This window comes from Vipera ursinii (assembly GCF_947247035.1).
Source record: "Vipera ursinii genome assembly, chromosome: 2".
Taxonomy (NCBI): domain Eukaryota; kingdom Metazoa; phylum Chordata; class Lepidosauria; order Squamata; family Viperidae; genus Vipera; species Vipera ursinii.
This window is the reverse complement of record NC_139513.1, coordinates 77,572,426-77,588,194: the sequence shown is the minus strand read 5'-3', so window position 1 is coordinate 77,588,194 and position 15,769 is coordinate 77,572,426. Positions and strand designations below refer to the sequence as shown.

General features: G+C 35.0%; 1 protein-coding gene across 1 annotated transcript in view; it reads left to right on the top strand.

Moving 5' to 3' along the window:
- The window catches only part of ITK (IL2 inducible T cell kinase), a 40,583-nt gene that overhangs the window by 12,927 nt on the left and 11,887 nt on the right, over positions 1–15,769 (top strand). The window contains exons 2-9 of the mRNA XM_083353557.1: positions 6,033–6,137; positions 9,303–9,384; positions 10,241–10,369; positions 11,778–11,818; positions 12,784–12,935; positions 13,441–13,506; positions 14,590–14,644; positions 15,234–15,313. Of these exons, the coding sequence (XP_083209683.1) occupies positions 6,033–6,137; positions 9,303–9,384; positions 10,241–10,369; positions 11,778–11,818; positions 12,784–12,935; positions 13,441–13,506; positions 14,590–14,644; positions 15,234–15,313 (710 nt within the window). The remainder of the gene's footprint in view (positions 1–6,032; positions 6,138–9,302; positions 9,385–10,240; positions 10,370–11,777; positions 11,819–12,783; positions 12,936–13,440; positions 13,507–14,589; positions 14,645–15,233; positions 15,314–15,769) is intronic.

Genomic DNA, 15,769 nt, shown 5'->3' with positions numbered 1-15,769 from the left:
TAAATAAACATGAAACTACAACAGCTGTACTATAACATGCACTTACCATTTGACCAGGTAAGAATCTTTTTGCTGCGTTAGTTGCAAAAAGCAACTTCGAAGGCACAAAGCTTTACAATTTATTGCCAGAGATTAATATAGTTGCTCCCAGAGCATGAATAAAACTGCCCAGGCTATTTTAGTTTTTAAAAAGGTTGGGGATGGTGGAGGAACCTGAAGCAGTACAAAGTATTTTCTGATAATTCAGCTTCAGCAGCATTGGTCAATCGTATCTGCACTCAGAAGCTAAACTGTGTTAAATAAGATAAGTACTTGGATCATTAGGAAATACCAGGGCTAAATGTGAAAATAGTAGGAAACATGTTTTTTGGAATACTTTAAATCACTTGATATTTTAATGGGTTCTTTTTGTAAAGATTTTGAAAGATTGCCTTTCAAGTTTGACTTACTTTCCATATACAGTTGGTAATATAGGTAACTAAACACTTTGGAGGGGCTAATGTGCTAATAGCTTCTAAGATACCGGCAATTTTGGTTTCTTTAAGACATTCTACACTTTAAATGGAAGCCAAGAATCCAATTTTAAAAGATATAAAAGAGGTAAATAAAATTATTTGTTGTATAACTATGGAAAGCAGAGGTAGTATATCCAGTTTTGGGAATCAATGAGTCCAGATGTTTAAAAAGTGAAATATGGTTCTTATGATTTAAAAATAAAACTAATTCATCAGACAGTATTATTTCAGATTTATTGGAACTCTTAAAGAATGTTTAAAAATGGACAGACATTTAGAACTTCTTTTGTTAGTGATTAAGAATATTCTTTAATTCTATGATTTGGTCAGGGTCTACTGTAACTTTGTTTTTATTTCAAATTAACAGATACTTTAATATTTCTTTCCCAAATTATATTAATATTTCTCCAATGTAATGTTGACTTATATTCATAAAATATAGAATTTCCAATATTATTAAGAGTTCTCTTTTTAGAGCCCTTGTGGGCATCTAAAAGGGAATAAAGAAAATAATTCTATGTCAATTAAAAATTATTCTGCTGCTTTTAAGGAATGGATCCAGGTTTTTAACTTTCTATCTGTCTTTGAAAAATGTTAGTATCCTAAAAATTATAAGATGACATTAAGGTTTCTATATGGTCAGATTTAATGATAAGTTCAACATTTGAATTAATTCTATATAGATATTTTTATGTACATATTTTGTATTTTTATTTAATCATTGTCGAGTTTATTTAATCAGAATAATATATTTAGATTTTATGTTCTTTATTGTATTATCACTATTTAGTGAAAACCTTTCTTTTGTATTTTACTGTATTAAGAATTAAAAAAAACAGGAAATACCAGCGTGCTAGATAGATAAGACAAAAGTAAAAAGAGAAAAATATATATGGTAAAATAAAACCCAAGAAATGAACAATTCATCAACGATTTGGATGAGGGGATAGATGGGGAACTCATCAAATGCAGATGATACCAAGCTGGCAGGAATAGCCAACACTACAGAAGATAGGCTTAAGATACAGGAGGATCTGGACAGACTTGAACACTGGGCACTATCTAACAAAATGAAATTCAATGGTGAAAAAAGGTTCTACATTTAGGTAAAAAAACCAAATATACAGGTATAATATAGGTGGTACCTTGCTCAATAGTAGTAACTGTGACAGGGATCTTGGAGCCCTAGTGGACAATCATTTACATATGAGCCAGCAGTGTGCTGCAGCTGCCAAAAAAGCCAACATAGTGCTAGGCTGCATTAACAGAGGGATAGAATCAAGATCACGTGTAATATTAATACCACTTTACAAGGCCTTACTAAGGCCACACTTGGAATACTGCATCCAGTTTTGCTCACCATGATGTGAAAAAGATGTTGAGAATCCAGAAAGATTACAGAAAAGAGCAACAAAGATGATTAGGGGATTGGAGGCTAAAACATATAAGGAACAGTTGCTGGAATTGAGTATGTCTAGTTTAATGAAAAGAAGGAGTAGGGGTGACATGATAGCAGTGTTCCAATATCTCGGGGGCTGCCACAAAGAAGAGGGAGTCAAGCTATTCTCCAAAGCGCCCAAAGGCAGGACAAGAAGCAATGGATGAAAACTAATCAAGGAGAGAAACAACCTAGAACTAAGTTGAAACTTCCTGACAGAACAATTAACTAGTAGAACAACCTGCCTCCAGAAGCAGTGAATGCTCCAACACTGGAAGTTTTTAAGAAGAGACTGGACAAACATTTGTCTGAAATGGTATAGGGTTTGCTGCCTGAGCAGGGAGTTGGACTAGATGACCTCCAAGGTCCCTTCCAATTTTATTATTATTATTATAGAATAAGATAATTTCAAAGACAGGATGTGCTAATTGAAGGAAATTTTAAATAGTTTAACTGCTATGTATGTCTTGCAATTTGTTGGTAGAGAGACCCACTGGGAATAAACTCCAGCTAGAGATGACTAGTGGTGGGTAACTTTGTGATTCCTATTTACTTCAGATCTGTTGTTGTAGATAAGATAAGATAAGATAAGATAAGATAAGATAAGATAAGATAAGATAAGATAAGATAAGATAAGAAACTTTATTGTCATTTTTCTTACTGTGGGCACAACGGCACACATGAAAAATGAAATTTAATTGCCCGCTCTCAAAGTGAAACACATACGTGACACACACCTAACCATACCATATACAACATATGTATAGACCCACACCCCTACATTACATAACAAATAAATATTAAATACTGTCCATCTTGAATATATAACCGAAGGAGGAAGCTTGAGAGTTCACAAGGTTAATGCTATATGGAATGAAACTATGGCTGAATCTGGATGTTCTGCTATTATTATTATTATTAAATAATAATAATTAAATATTAAAATTAAATAAAACAAAATACTGTACATACATCAACAATGAAAGATAAAGACAACTACATAAATTGTTTGCAAAATGATTGTAGTAAATTTAAAAGCTAAAGGATTAATTATTCTTACCCATGGCTTAGAGTAAAAAAAAACAAAAGGGTATTTGATATCTGAAGGTCAATATCAAAGTTCTAATTGTCTCTTCTGCATTAGCTTCTGGTGTTCTAAATAGATTAAATAATGTACTGAGAGACTATATTATCTGATACCCAGATCACAGCCTTTATTCCCAGATTGAATAAAAGTAATTTAGGAAGATCAAAGAAGTCAAAGATGCTTCTATAAAAATCAATTTAGTCTAGCACCTGAGTTGACACTGCCTCGTGCAAACCTCTATGGAACCAGGTCCTAATTCCAATCCTAATCAGGACTGGAATATATATTTACTCAGAAAATACAATGTAACAGTTTTGTTTGGACTGCTTCTGTAGGTATTGATTTTTTGTTGTTTAATCATTAAGTCATGTTCAACTCTTCATGACTTCATGCACCATAGCATGCCAGACTCCCCTGTTTTCCACTGTCTTCTGAAGTTTGCTCAAATTCATGTTCATTGCATTGATAATACTATCTAACAATCTCATCCTCTGCCATCATCTTCTTCTTTTGCCTTCAATCTTTCCAAACATTTGAGTCTTTTCCAATGAGTCCTCTCTTCTTGTAAAGTGGCCAAAGTATTTGAGCTACAGCTTCAGCATCTTTTCTTCTAAAGAACAGGTTTGATTTCCTTTAGGACTGGCTGATTTGATCTCCTTACAGTCCAAGGAACTCTCAAGAATCTTTTCCAGCACCACAAGTTGAAAGTATCAATTCTTTGGTGCTGAGCCTTTCTTATAGTTCAAGTCTCACAGCTATACATTACTACTGGGGAAACCATAACTTTGACTTGAATCTTTATTGTAGGGGTGTCAAATTGCCAGCCCGCGGGCCGGACGCACCCACCCCATTGCCGGCAATGGCAAAACCGTCCCGATACATTGCACAATGTCATGTGACGTTGCGAGTTTGACATGTCTGCTTTATTGCAACAAATTGGAAAGCCATACAGCTGAAGGCTAATCAAGTTGGCTCTAAGGATATTGATGTTTCATTGTTGTTTGGGCCCAATGCCTGCAAGTATTAACAGTCATATCAAGTCTGTTTGTTTATTTATATTTCCTATTTCTAATCCCTTGGAGTTTGTAATTAGTAGAGGTTGTACTACTAATACACTCAATAAATAATGTATCAATTCATCCCAATTATTCTTTAGCAAATTCAGCAGCCTCTGAATCACTGGATAAACATTAAAAATGGGGTGATGGAAATTGACATAGCAAACTAGGCAACTGAAAAATATTACAGAAAAATGGCAATGGCAAACCATCTCTATTCTGTTGTCAAGAAAATTGTTTGACTATGTCTACATAATCATCAGGATTTCTTTTTCACAGGAATTCATGGAACAATTTAGTGCATTTAAACATATGCAGAGTATTTTATTTCACAATAAATATTGATATACGTATCAAGGATTTGCTGAAAATAAACCAGGGAGAAGCTGTTTTCACATTTACAGCTTAAGCTGTACACTGCATAAAATCTTTTTACAAGTGAGGGCAAAAAAACCCCAAACAAATGTAATTATAACCAAAGGGACACATTAGGATAGCAGGCTTATTTTGCTATCATTTGCCTGGTTTGGGGCAAAGTTTGGTTTGGAAGAAAAATCTCAGAACAAATTTCTTCTGTAAATTGCTTAAATTAGAGTAATCCAAAATCAGAATCAACTATCCAGTCCTCTGCCTTTAGAGGACATGAGTTTAGAGAGTTTGTCTTTATGAAGCATCTTTTGTCTCATACTCAGCCTTCTTCAGTTCATCTTCCCGTGTTTGAGCTTTAAAGTTTTTCCTCTTCTCTGTTGAGGAGGAAGCAGCATTCTCTGATGCTTCATTGATGATGTTAGCAATAGCATAATCAGGCCCAGCACCCATTGGTCAAATTTGACTGCTGCTGGCAGTTTTCCAATTGGTGGGTCATGCCCTCCCTGTCTATTTTGGATTGGGGTGCGACTTGCGGAAGAGTTGGATACTTTACTTCCCAGAGGTATCTGTCTGTCTAATGTTTAACCAGTGCTTCACCATGCCCTGTTCAGGAATTGTGCAGGAACCTTTTATATCAGGGTATAGCATTCTTCGGGATGCATTTTTAAATAATGGATGACAGATAAACTGTGTCAGTCCTTCTAAACCATATGCAGATTCACATATGGTGAATGTGAATGCCATAACCTATAAATAGAATCTGACTGACAATTTATTTGGACTAAGTTGTCATCCTCAAGCATGGAAAAAACATGATATCACACAGCTTTGGGCTATGTAAGGCTTAATTATATGTGAATGAAAACTATACCAAAATCTATCCTCCCAATTTGTGAAAGTTTTCTTCAGTCAAAGATGCTTCTGATGTTCTTCTTGTGATTATATGATAATGCCATTTCTTATGAATTGCATAATTGTGTGTCATTTTTGTAAGCCACTTAGATTTGTTTCTGATAGAAAAGGCATAAGATCAATTGCTTGTCACATTAGAAGAATTATTCCTGAAACTCCACATTTAAGCTCTCTCTGAAATGAATAACAAAAATTCCATCTCGGCTGTAGAAAAATCGAAGCAGGAAATCAGTTACTTTCAAAGAGGGCTGTGAATCATTCAAAGCAAGGCATAAATGGACAGCAGGGTTATTATAGTTGTTGCTTTTTGGCTTCCTGTTCAATGCAGCTTTTATAGTAAAATATACAAGCTAATCCATTGATGCTTCCTAGATCCACCAAGGAAAAAGAGAGAGGGGGGAAACCCCCCCTCTATTTCTCAGGAAATAAGTCACCTACATGTTCAGAAATTTAATTAGACATTTCCCTAGATATTTCTTTCTTCTCTCTCTTTTTGTTTTATGCTGAAAATCATAACATGTTATACATTGTTTACACTTCCCTTGCTAAAATACTTTCCTTGAATGTTTAAAGACTTGGTAGTGTAATGTCAAGTAAGCAATGAAACCTATCATGGAGTCTAATTGTAATTTGTATTTTCTTTCTCCTCTTAGAAAAAAAGAATTCTAAAGGGTTCAATTGAACTATCCAAGATTAAATGTGTAGAACTTGTGAAAAGTGACATCCCAGTTCCATGTCACTATAAATATCCTTTCCAGGTAAGTAACATATGCCATTGCAATCATCCTAAACATAACCAGTACATCCAACTTGCAAGTCATGCTTAATGCTTTTTTAAGATTTAAAGGGTAAAAACTGCTTAGGTGTTGAGAGGGAAATTGTACCAAAAACAGCTTATAGCATTTTCAGAGTTGTTTCTGTTTTTGATGCTAATTAGTATTTTTAGAAAGGATCCAGTTGCTTTGTACAATACCTTTCTGATCAAATTTTAGAACAGTATATAAAATTTAATTTTATGCTGTTTCTTCCTTTGTCTATTTCAGTCTCTTGCTTCCATTATTTTTACCTGCCACCAAATGCTTCCAATAGCATTTTTCTCTAGAAAGAAAGCTCTAGAAACTCCCCATCCCATCCCCAAACACAAGTAATTAATTGGGGAGAAAACTTTTTGTTTCTTCTGGGAAATGTGGGACTTTTTTAAAAAACAAGTTTTATTAATTTTCCAATTTTACATTCAAATATTTAGGAAGCAGCGTGGTGGTTGGGTAATCAATAGTCCAATAACAAGGTCTTTTGTACATGTCTTAGGTTACATCATCAAAAATTCCCTCTCTATTTCCCTTAATTACTATATCACATTCAAGTTAGTACACTTCTAATTATAACACGAACAGTTAAAACATTCATCAATATATTTTTACTTATAGATATCCATGTCCTGTTTTTAAATTTTACCTAATTTCAATTAGAGTATTCCAATTGGCCTTTAAGGTCCATAATAATTAGATTTCGGATAACCCAGATTTCCCTTATTTCATTACGTAGTAGTTATCATGTCTAAAATACACATATTGTTTACTTAAATACGGTACATTCTTAATTTATTTCACAAATATGTTCTATTTCTCATCCTAATACCTCATCATTTACTAATAAAGTATCCTTTGTTCAAACCATAATTCAAAACTATAGCTGAATAGCTAAATTTCATTTCCCTTGTAATTCTAAGTCCTAAATATTGAAACAATATCTTTTAAAGTCTCTCCATAGCCCATAGCCCCCCATTTTTTAAGTCTAACTCTGGCTTTCTTTTTGTGCCAAGCAGGCTTCCATACCAGTGCCTTTAAATCCTCAGGTGTATCTCCCTTCATTCCTATACATGTTATTTGAATCAAGGAAGACCATCCAGTTATCAATTTTTCAAAGGAACTGGCCCCTTTGTAATCATTAAATTATTGCCCTAATACGGTAGTTTAAATCTCCATGTTTGGTTTAGTATATTTGTTGTCAGTTCAGTCTTGTCTTCTTCTTCCATTTTCATCTGGCTTGGATAAGAAGTCATGTCCAATGTTGTAGTTGTTGTTTGGTTGTCTAGATTCTCAATATGCTGTATTTGTTGATCTTTAGCATCCTCCATCTTAGTGTTGCTTTCTTCAGCTTCTGTTGCTTTTTGAATTGTAGATTTTTTAGTTGAGATCAAGGTTTGGCGATCAAAGTTCTCAGTGGATTGTACTTGTTGTTCTTTAAAGTCCTCTGTCTTGATGTTAATTTCTTCCTCTTCTGTTGCTTTTTGGATTGTAAGTTCATCAGTTGAAATCAGGGCTTCATTTTGTAAATTTAGGTTGGAACCTTTGTCTTTCAGTCTGGAATTCATTAGCTCAGTAGCTTCAAGGATTGTTTCAAGTATAAGCTTATAGTTAAGTTGTGGGTAGTATTCTTCCATTCCTAAGGTGTTTACAGATAGTCCTTTAGTGGAGGCTATTTTTTATAAGAGTCAGTAAATGTTCACCTCCACTATTCCTAGGAATTGTTTTCACCGCCCGGCTGTTTCAAGTTCTTATCTTTTTTAGATAGTGCCAAGGACAAATCTAGGCTGTAAGCAGGTCTCACAGTTAAAAGAAATTCACTTGCTATACCAGGCTTCGCCACAGGATGTCCCCAATAGCATGTAAAAATATTTTTCCAAACTCATGTTAGGTTTTTATCTAGTTTATTTTTTTTCCCAGCTTAACAAATAGATAAGGTAATAGGTCTCCGTAGGAATAGGAACTTTTGGGACTCCAAATATCCAAAAGGTGCAAGTCCAATTATTTAGTTGTTTAGTTTAGTTATTCTTTTCTTTTCTTTTCAAAGCTTTAATTCCCCAGGTAGATAAACACCGCCATTACAAGGGGGGGAGAAATTTTCAAAACATTCCCACAGGAAAGTAGTTGGGGGTAAAAGAAAGGTAAGGTAAGATCTCACCCAATTCCTCTGTGTTGCTTTCATCGTGCTTGGTGGTGCTTTTGGCTTTCAGCTGGTATAGCTTAGTGATCGGCCATGTTGATGGCCGATCTTTTCATCGTCAGTCCAAAGGAGCTGCTCCAGATCAAACAGCCCTTCCGTGATCGATTGGAGGTTCTCCTCATGGTCGGAATCCCTCCAGGGTGACTTTTGACCCTTTTCAGGGTCTCTGAAGGGAGGAAAACCGGGCAACGGAGCGAGCGTTCTCTGCGAATGTCTGCTGGCGCCGTGATCACAAACTGGAAGCCGGAAATGTGGAACTTTTTTTTTAGTGGGTTGTGCTAAAGCAAGCCAGATATATAACAATGTAAATAGCATGTGAAATTATTTTTTTCCCCTCAGCTGCAGCCCAAATGTTAGCTTCCTGTTTGGCAATGAAATGAACAATTCATAATGTGCTGCAGATATAATATCATTCAGAAAGTCAAGAAAATTGTTTGATTCTAGTGATACAATTCATGATTGACCAGGATAGAAATAGCTTGTGGTTTCTGTTTCTTACAGAACAAATTCAGATATGAATATTTGTTGGAGAATTAGGAGTTTTAGAATCTCAGCTAGATTTACTTTCTATTCTATTCCAGTCTGTGGAAATCTGTTGGAATTTTGCTAAGAAGATCTAACAATGGGATAATGGGCCTTCAGTGCTTTTTTATGTTTTATCGAATGTATGCAAATATATGTAATGTATTCACTAGACACACACATACCACACACAAATATCTCAGAATAACAAATCATATAATGTTCACTTGGCAAAATGTTTAATGTAATAGTTTTGTTAGTAATCTGATACCACATTATATTATTTATTATTTATTAATACAAGTTCATTTTTCCTTCTAACATCACATCAGAAAGCATGGGCTGATCCTGTTCAGTTTAAAATTGACTCTAAATCCTTTTTTCTCTCATCACAGATTTTTCATGACAGTTATATGCTCTACATCTTTGCTCCCAACCTAGCAAGCTGCCAGAAATGGGTCATGGTTCTGAAAGAAGGTAATTCCTAACCCATCACCCTGTAATTCCTTAGGTCAACTCTTCATTTGAAATTCAATGTCAGTATGTCAAGGTAACATTAAGGCTAAGAAATACATGTTAGATATAAACTTTTGTGGCTTTGAAGTGATTTTTATATCCCTGTTTCCTGCTGCAGCCGTTAATTATTTTGGTATCACTTTTTTTAAAAAAAATAGTTGATGGCAAATGGTAAAGGAAACTTATATTTCAGAAATTAACCTGGTCACAGACTCTATTTTATGTCCAGATGTTTATGTTATTAGTCAGTGCTATAAAAATTAATGATAAAATAAAATATTTATTAACGTACCATTTGTCTGGAACAAATTTATTTCACCTCCGTATGCTGGGTATAGTATTTAAGGACGATAGAGATAAGTGTTTATCTAAGAATCTAATTAAATTACATGCTGCATCGACAACTTTTATGTTATAGCACATTAAAATAAAACAAGATTGGTCCTTATTATTTGTAGTAAGCACAATGGCATGTTCATCATCTTTTCATAATATCATGGTGAAATCTGTTCTCCAAACTTCAGAAGTTTTGTGTTTTGCTTTGTTTTAATCCCAGTAAAAGTAGTTTTTGCTTTTCTGTATCATGGTCAGTATGCTTTCAAATTTCATAAATAATTGCTGTCTTCTGCTTCATGGGATGGAGCATGTAATGGAAGCAATTCTTTCCCATCAAATGTAATGATTAAAATGATTGTCTAGGAGAAATGGCAATCCCAATACACTTACAAGGTATCCAATGGGGGACGTCTATTGTAAAAGTTGTTTACCATTATCAGGACTGCTCTGTTTGGAGTATCTGACATTTTCCCCATTTCAGAAACTCAGAACAACACCACTTTGGTGTCAACGTTTCACCCAAATTTCTGGATAGACGGACGATGGAGATGTTGTGCTCAGCTAGAAAAGATGGCAACAGGCTGCACGGAGTATATTCCAGCCAAGATTGGTAGGAAATTCAAAAACTTCTCTTCCATCAAGGCTTCAAGAGTAATTTAAAGTACTGTTATATAAGCTATAGGACATGGGTCTTCAAACTCGGCCCTTTTATGACTCATGGACTTCAACTCCCAGAATTTCTCAGCCAGGCATGCTAGCTGAGGAATTCTGGGAGTTAAAGTCCATGAGTCATAAAAGGGCCGAGTTTGAAGACCCCTGCTATAGGACATCTGTAAAATGTATATGAGAGAAGTTCAATACAGCTTTATGTTTAATTCTGTTATTTTTATATAGTGGCTTGACTGCCTTGTGGTTTGGCTCATGAGAGTGATCTGGTCACCATATGGCTTAAATCTGTAATGTGGATTTATTAATTTCCTTTGGGACTGAAGATTTCCAGAGTTAGTGTTGCTCATCTATCAAACCAATAAATGTCTAAATACTTAACTTCTCCATAATATGGTGCAAAGCAATGTGTAATGTTAAAAAACCCACTTAGAATTATTTTCTTGTGCTTCTTGCACTGTGTTTGTGAGGCAGTCACTGTTTAGAACATATGTGGATGGTACTGTTAGCTGATATGCAGTCCTATGCATTAATTATATATCTTAAATAAGTAAAATATGTATTGAAGATTATCTCTTTTAAGCACTAGGTTTCACTTTTGGATTCATTAGAATCTGTGAGTGTTTTTTCTTTCTGGTGCACAAGCTTCACTTCCTTTGCTCTGGCCTCTGTGTTTAAGGGCAATACTCTTATCCTCTTATCACTCATGTCCTGATTGTGGGTTGCTGTTGTGGCCATTGCCAGATCCTACTCCAAATAAATGGCTGCCCAGTTAATAAAGTTGCATTCCCTACACATTGTACAGCGATGTACTGTAGGTTTTTGGATTAAAGACAGATCTTCTTGCATATATATGAAAACTTTATCACGACGCCACTGAATCACACGTACTGTAAAGAAGAGAGAAAACACTAGGTCCAAAGAAAAATATAGCTCTGAGAAACAAAACACTTTTTGTGAATTGTATTTCTATTTGTAAATTGTATTTCTTTTCTATTTAATTTGGCATACTTATAAGTTTGCTGTGGTTAATTGTGTACTTGGCAGAACTTGCAGATGTAGTTTAGATGGAGTCAAGTGTTCATTTCCTAAAGTTATTTCTTAGCAAAAAGTGAGATCTGTTTGCTTATATTTTCTAGTCATGATACTTGATCTAGTATTTTACCCATTCCCTGGGTCATTGAAGATGTTCTACCTCAGCCTTTGATTAAAAAATATAGAGAACAATCAATATACAGTTACTCTGTAGTCCTTGAAAACACTTGACTTCATAAAGCTCCCATTTTCTTTTCTTTTTTTCTGTTTGGTATGCACACAAGTCATGTTGATTTCATATGTTTTTTTTTTCCTAGCCTCTAGTAAACCTCTTCCGCCTACACCGGAGAATAACATGGTGAGTATCAAGATGTGGATAGTACATATGGAAGAGCCATTATATGTATGGCATTGATGTCATGAAGCCTGAAATTCAGTTTTTGAAATGTTACAACAAATTTTACGTCTAAAATGTGGCTTAATGATTGCAATTTTTTTTGTAACATCTCTAGTCAAACTTTTTAGTACAGGTAATAGGTCTGCAATTTGTGGTGACCATATTTCAATATCCGTCATTTGCATGATCCCACATGATACTTTCTCTTATTACTTTCTAAGAATACAGCAACTAAAGCCCAATTTGGTAAAAAATGTAGGGCTCATTTATTCAAGTTCAGTATCTATTTATAAATAAAAGGCCAATATTGAGCTAGTTTGGTCTAGTGGTTAAGGCATCAGGATAGAAAGTGGGAGACTGTAAGTTCATGTTCTACCATACCCATGAAAGGCAGCTGGGTGACTTTGGGCTTTACTTTACTCTTTCTCAGGCCAACCTACCTCACAGGATTCTTATGGGTAAAATAGAAAGAGAAATATATATTCACCATTTTAAATTATTTGTAAAAATAATAAAAACAGCACACAAATAAATAAACAATAAATTTTAAAAGGCTAGTATGCCTATGGTATTAATATTACAAACAACAACAACAACAACAACAATAATAATAGTTGGAAGGGACCTTAGAGGTCTTCTAGTCCAACCCCCTGCTCAGGCAGGAAGCCCCATACCATTTCAGACAAATGATTGTCCAGTGTCTTCTTAAAAACTTCCATGTTGGAGCATTCACAATTTCTGGAGGCAGGTTGTTTCACTGATTAATTGTTCTAACTGTCAGGAAATTTCTCCTTAGTTCTAGAATTCTAGAAATCTCCCAGTTTTGAAATATAAGATTTGACAAAGCTGGCATACTATATATGTAATCAAATATTTGTTGCATTCATTTTCTGCATTTAATAGTTCTTTTTTTTTAAAAAAAACAGAAATCATCACTGGATAGCAAGGAATCTTCAGTAGTTGCCATTTATGATTATATTGCTCAGAATTCTCGGGAACTGACATTACGATGCCATGAGGAATATTATGTAATTGATAATTCTGAAGTCCATTGGTGGTTGGTTCAGGATAAGAATGGGTAGGTTTGTAGAAAAAACAACTTTTCTTTTTTTAAAAAATGTATGTTCTAATTCCCTCCTACATTACATTTTTCCCATATGCTGTAAGTTTCTTATTCATTTTGCTTTCCTGTCTCAGATTACTGCACCATACTTTAAGTATAGTCCACGATGAATAAGATACTTATATATGTTCTGCTGTGTTTTTCTTTAGATGTCCTAGACATTGGTATTTGGACATAGATCTTTGTAACATTTATGTTTTATTGTCTTTTACTAATCTAGATTAAATGTTAATATATATTGCAAGTCCATGTATTACACGTCATACACAAAATAATAAAATGTTTTGAAATAAAGTTGAAAGTTTTATTTTCTGTATTCAGTAAGGGATGGTGCTATTTACTCATTAATTTCATTAGCAGAAGGTTTGGTATCATATATTCTGCTCTAATAGACAACTTTAATCAAGTCATATACTGAAGTTTCTCATCTTTTAATAACATGACAACTTATTTGTTGCAGGCATGGAGGATATGTGCCAAGCAGCTACATAGTAGAAAAATCACCAGATAATCTTCAAATATATAAGTAAGAATTTGTTGCTTCTTTGTATGTAATATCATTAACAAGTTATAACTGAAACTTTGAATTATGTAATTTTTAAATCTTCACATTAAGATGTCAATTCAATTTTTATTAGAAAAATAAACTGATAATTGCATTCAAAAGCATAGAGAAAAATGTTAGCTAATCAGAACTCCCAAGCAATGTTAGATTAGATTAAAGTTCTTCCTTGAGTTCATAGAATGAAATGGAAATCTCAGTCTCCCTTCCCTTCCCTTCCCTTCCCTTCCCTTCCCTTCCCCTTCTTCTTACACTTATTGCTGAGAAGGCCTTCCAAAAAGCTTGCAAGAAGGCTCTGCCCACCCTTCTCCAAATCATGCAATGCTTTGGAAGGCCTCCAAAGGCACAAATGGCTTCAGGAAGAAGACCTGCCACAGCAAGCAGCTGCCTCGCATAAGGCCAGGCATATGCCTTGTCAGCAGCTGAAAGAAAGAGATGGTGAAGCTCAGCTGGAGGTGTCAGGGTCTACAGAGGCAGGATGGTTGGAGCACCTGGTGCTTTGCACTGTAGTACTGGAGCTGCTGATTGTGCCATGGGCTTCTCAGCAGCAGGAGTGGACTGGTGATGCTGGGGCAGAAGTTAAGAGGCCTGGAGGTAACAGTGATTGGCTGATATTGCCAGGCATCTAATTCAGGCCCCAGGCTTCTAATTCAGCCTTGCATCACTGCCAAGGAGTGTTGGTGTGCAGGTTGGCCAGAAGGACAGAGATGGGAGAGTTCAAGAGGAGGCAGTCCCTCACCTTCCCAAAGCTCTGGACTGGGGGGGAACCAAAACAGGGGTGGCTTAAATCGGTATGGTCCTTGAATTGTGACTGGTTGGATTCAGTTAACAATGACAATGGGGACTGCTGGCATTCATATCACTAATCACTGTGGTCGTGCTTTATGACCACATTGCTTAGCAATTGGAAATTCGGGCTCCAATTACCATCATAACTTGAGGACTACCAGAATCTACAAAAATGTTTTTCTGCCAAATATTAATGCTGTTTATGGATTGGTTCCATTTGACACACAATATGTTTTTCTTTGTACTTAACCGTTGCAGTTGGTACAACAAGAATATCAGCAGAACCAAAGCAGAAGCAATGCTCAGGGAAGAGGTAAGGTAAATCCCTTTAGGTAGTACTCGCATTTTACCATACTTAAATCAATTCTTGCTTCACCTACTTGGGCATATAGGAAACTAACATTCAGTAATGTAATGAAGAAATCGAATAGTAAGTTTGAATTGAAGTGGTTAAAATTGTTTAATTTGAATTGGTTGGTTATGGTGGTGTTTGGTCTGTTCCTTATTAGTCATCTTCTCATTTTCTGGCTTCCTTGCATTTTTGTTTTTTTTTTCCTTTAGGCAAATTGCATAGGGATGTACTGTATGTGTACAAGCATGAAGTATAAATGCCTTTATTATATGATTAGCAATGGATACATTTGGTCACTGCAAGCCAGTTTGATCTAGCAGTTAAGGTGAAAATCCAAATTCTAGTCCTACGTTAGGCACAAAGACAGCTAGGTAACTTTGGGCAAGTCACACTCTCAGCAGAAGGCTATAACAAACTAACTACTGAAAAAAATGTTGCCAAAAGGATTGCATGGACTTGTCCAGAAGTTGCCATGACTGGAATGAATGAATGAATGAATGCTTACATAGCATTTCAGACTTTAAAACTGGTCTTTTTCATATTTCTGCAGGATAAAGAAGGAGCTTTTATGGTGAGAGACTCAAGGCAACCTGGCACCTATACAGTCTCTGTCTTCACAAAAGCATTAAGGTAAGCTAAATCTTAGGAAAAATGGCATTTTTTTAAAAAAAATCATTTTAATACAAAAATAATATTCAATAAAACTTTGTCAGGCATTGAAAATAAAAAATAATTTACTGTAATATACGGCTTCTTCATGACATCTATAGGAGAGCCTTCTCTTCACAATAGTAGTTCATCTTCATCTTGGTTTTACACAATTATTGTGGCAAATGCCCTTTAGCATAATTTGATATTTCAAAATAAAATAAAAATAGATGTTCTCTCTAATATCCTGACTTTGTTATTAATACACTTTCTAATAAATGATGTGCTAAAGTTCTGCAACTGGAATATACTACTATTACTAGGCTATTGGTATTCTTGCTGCCCTCTGGATTATTCATTTGCCCTGTCTGCTTGTCTGCTGCTTATTCCCTAAGAATCTGGGCCCCTAATCCCAAATACATTTAAAAGAGCATGAAG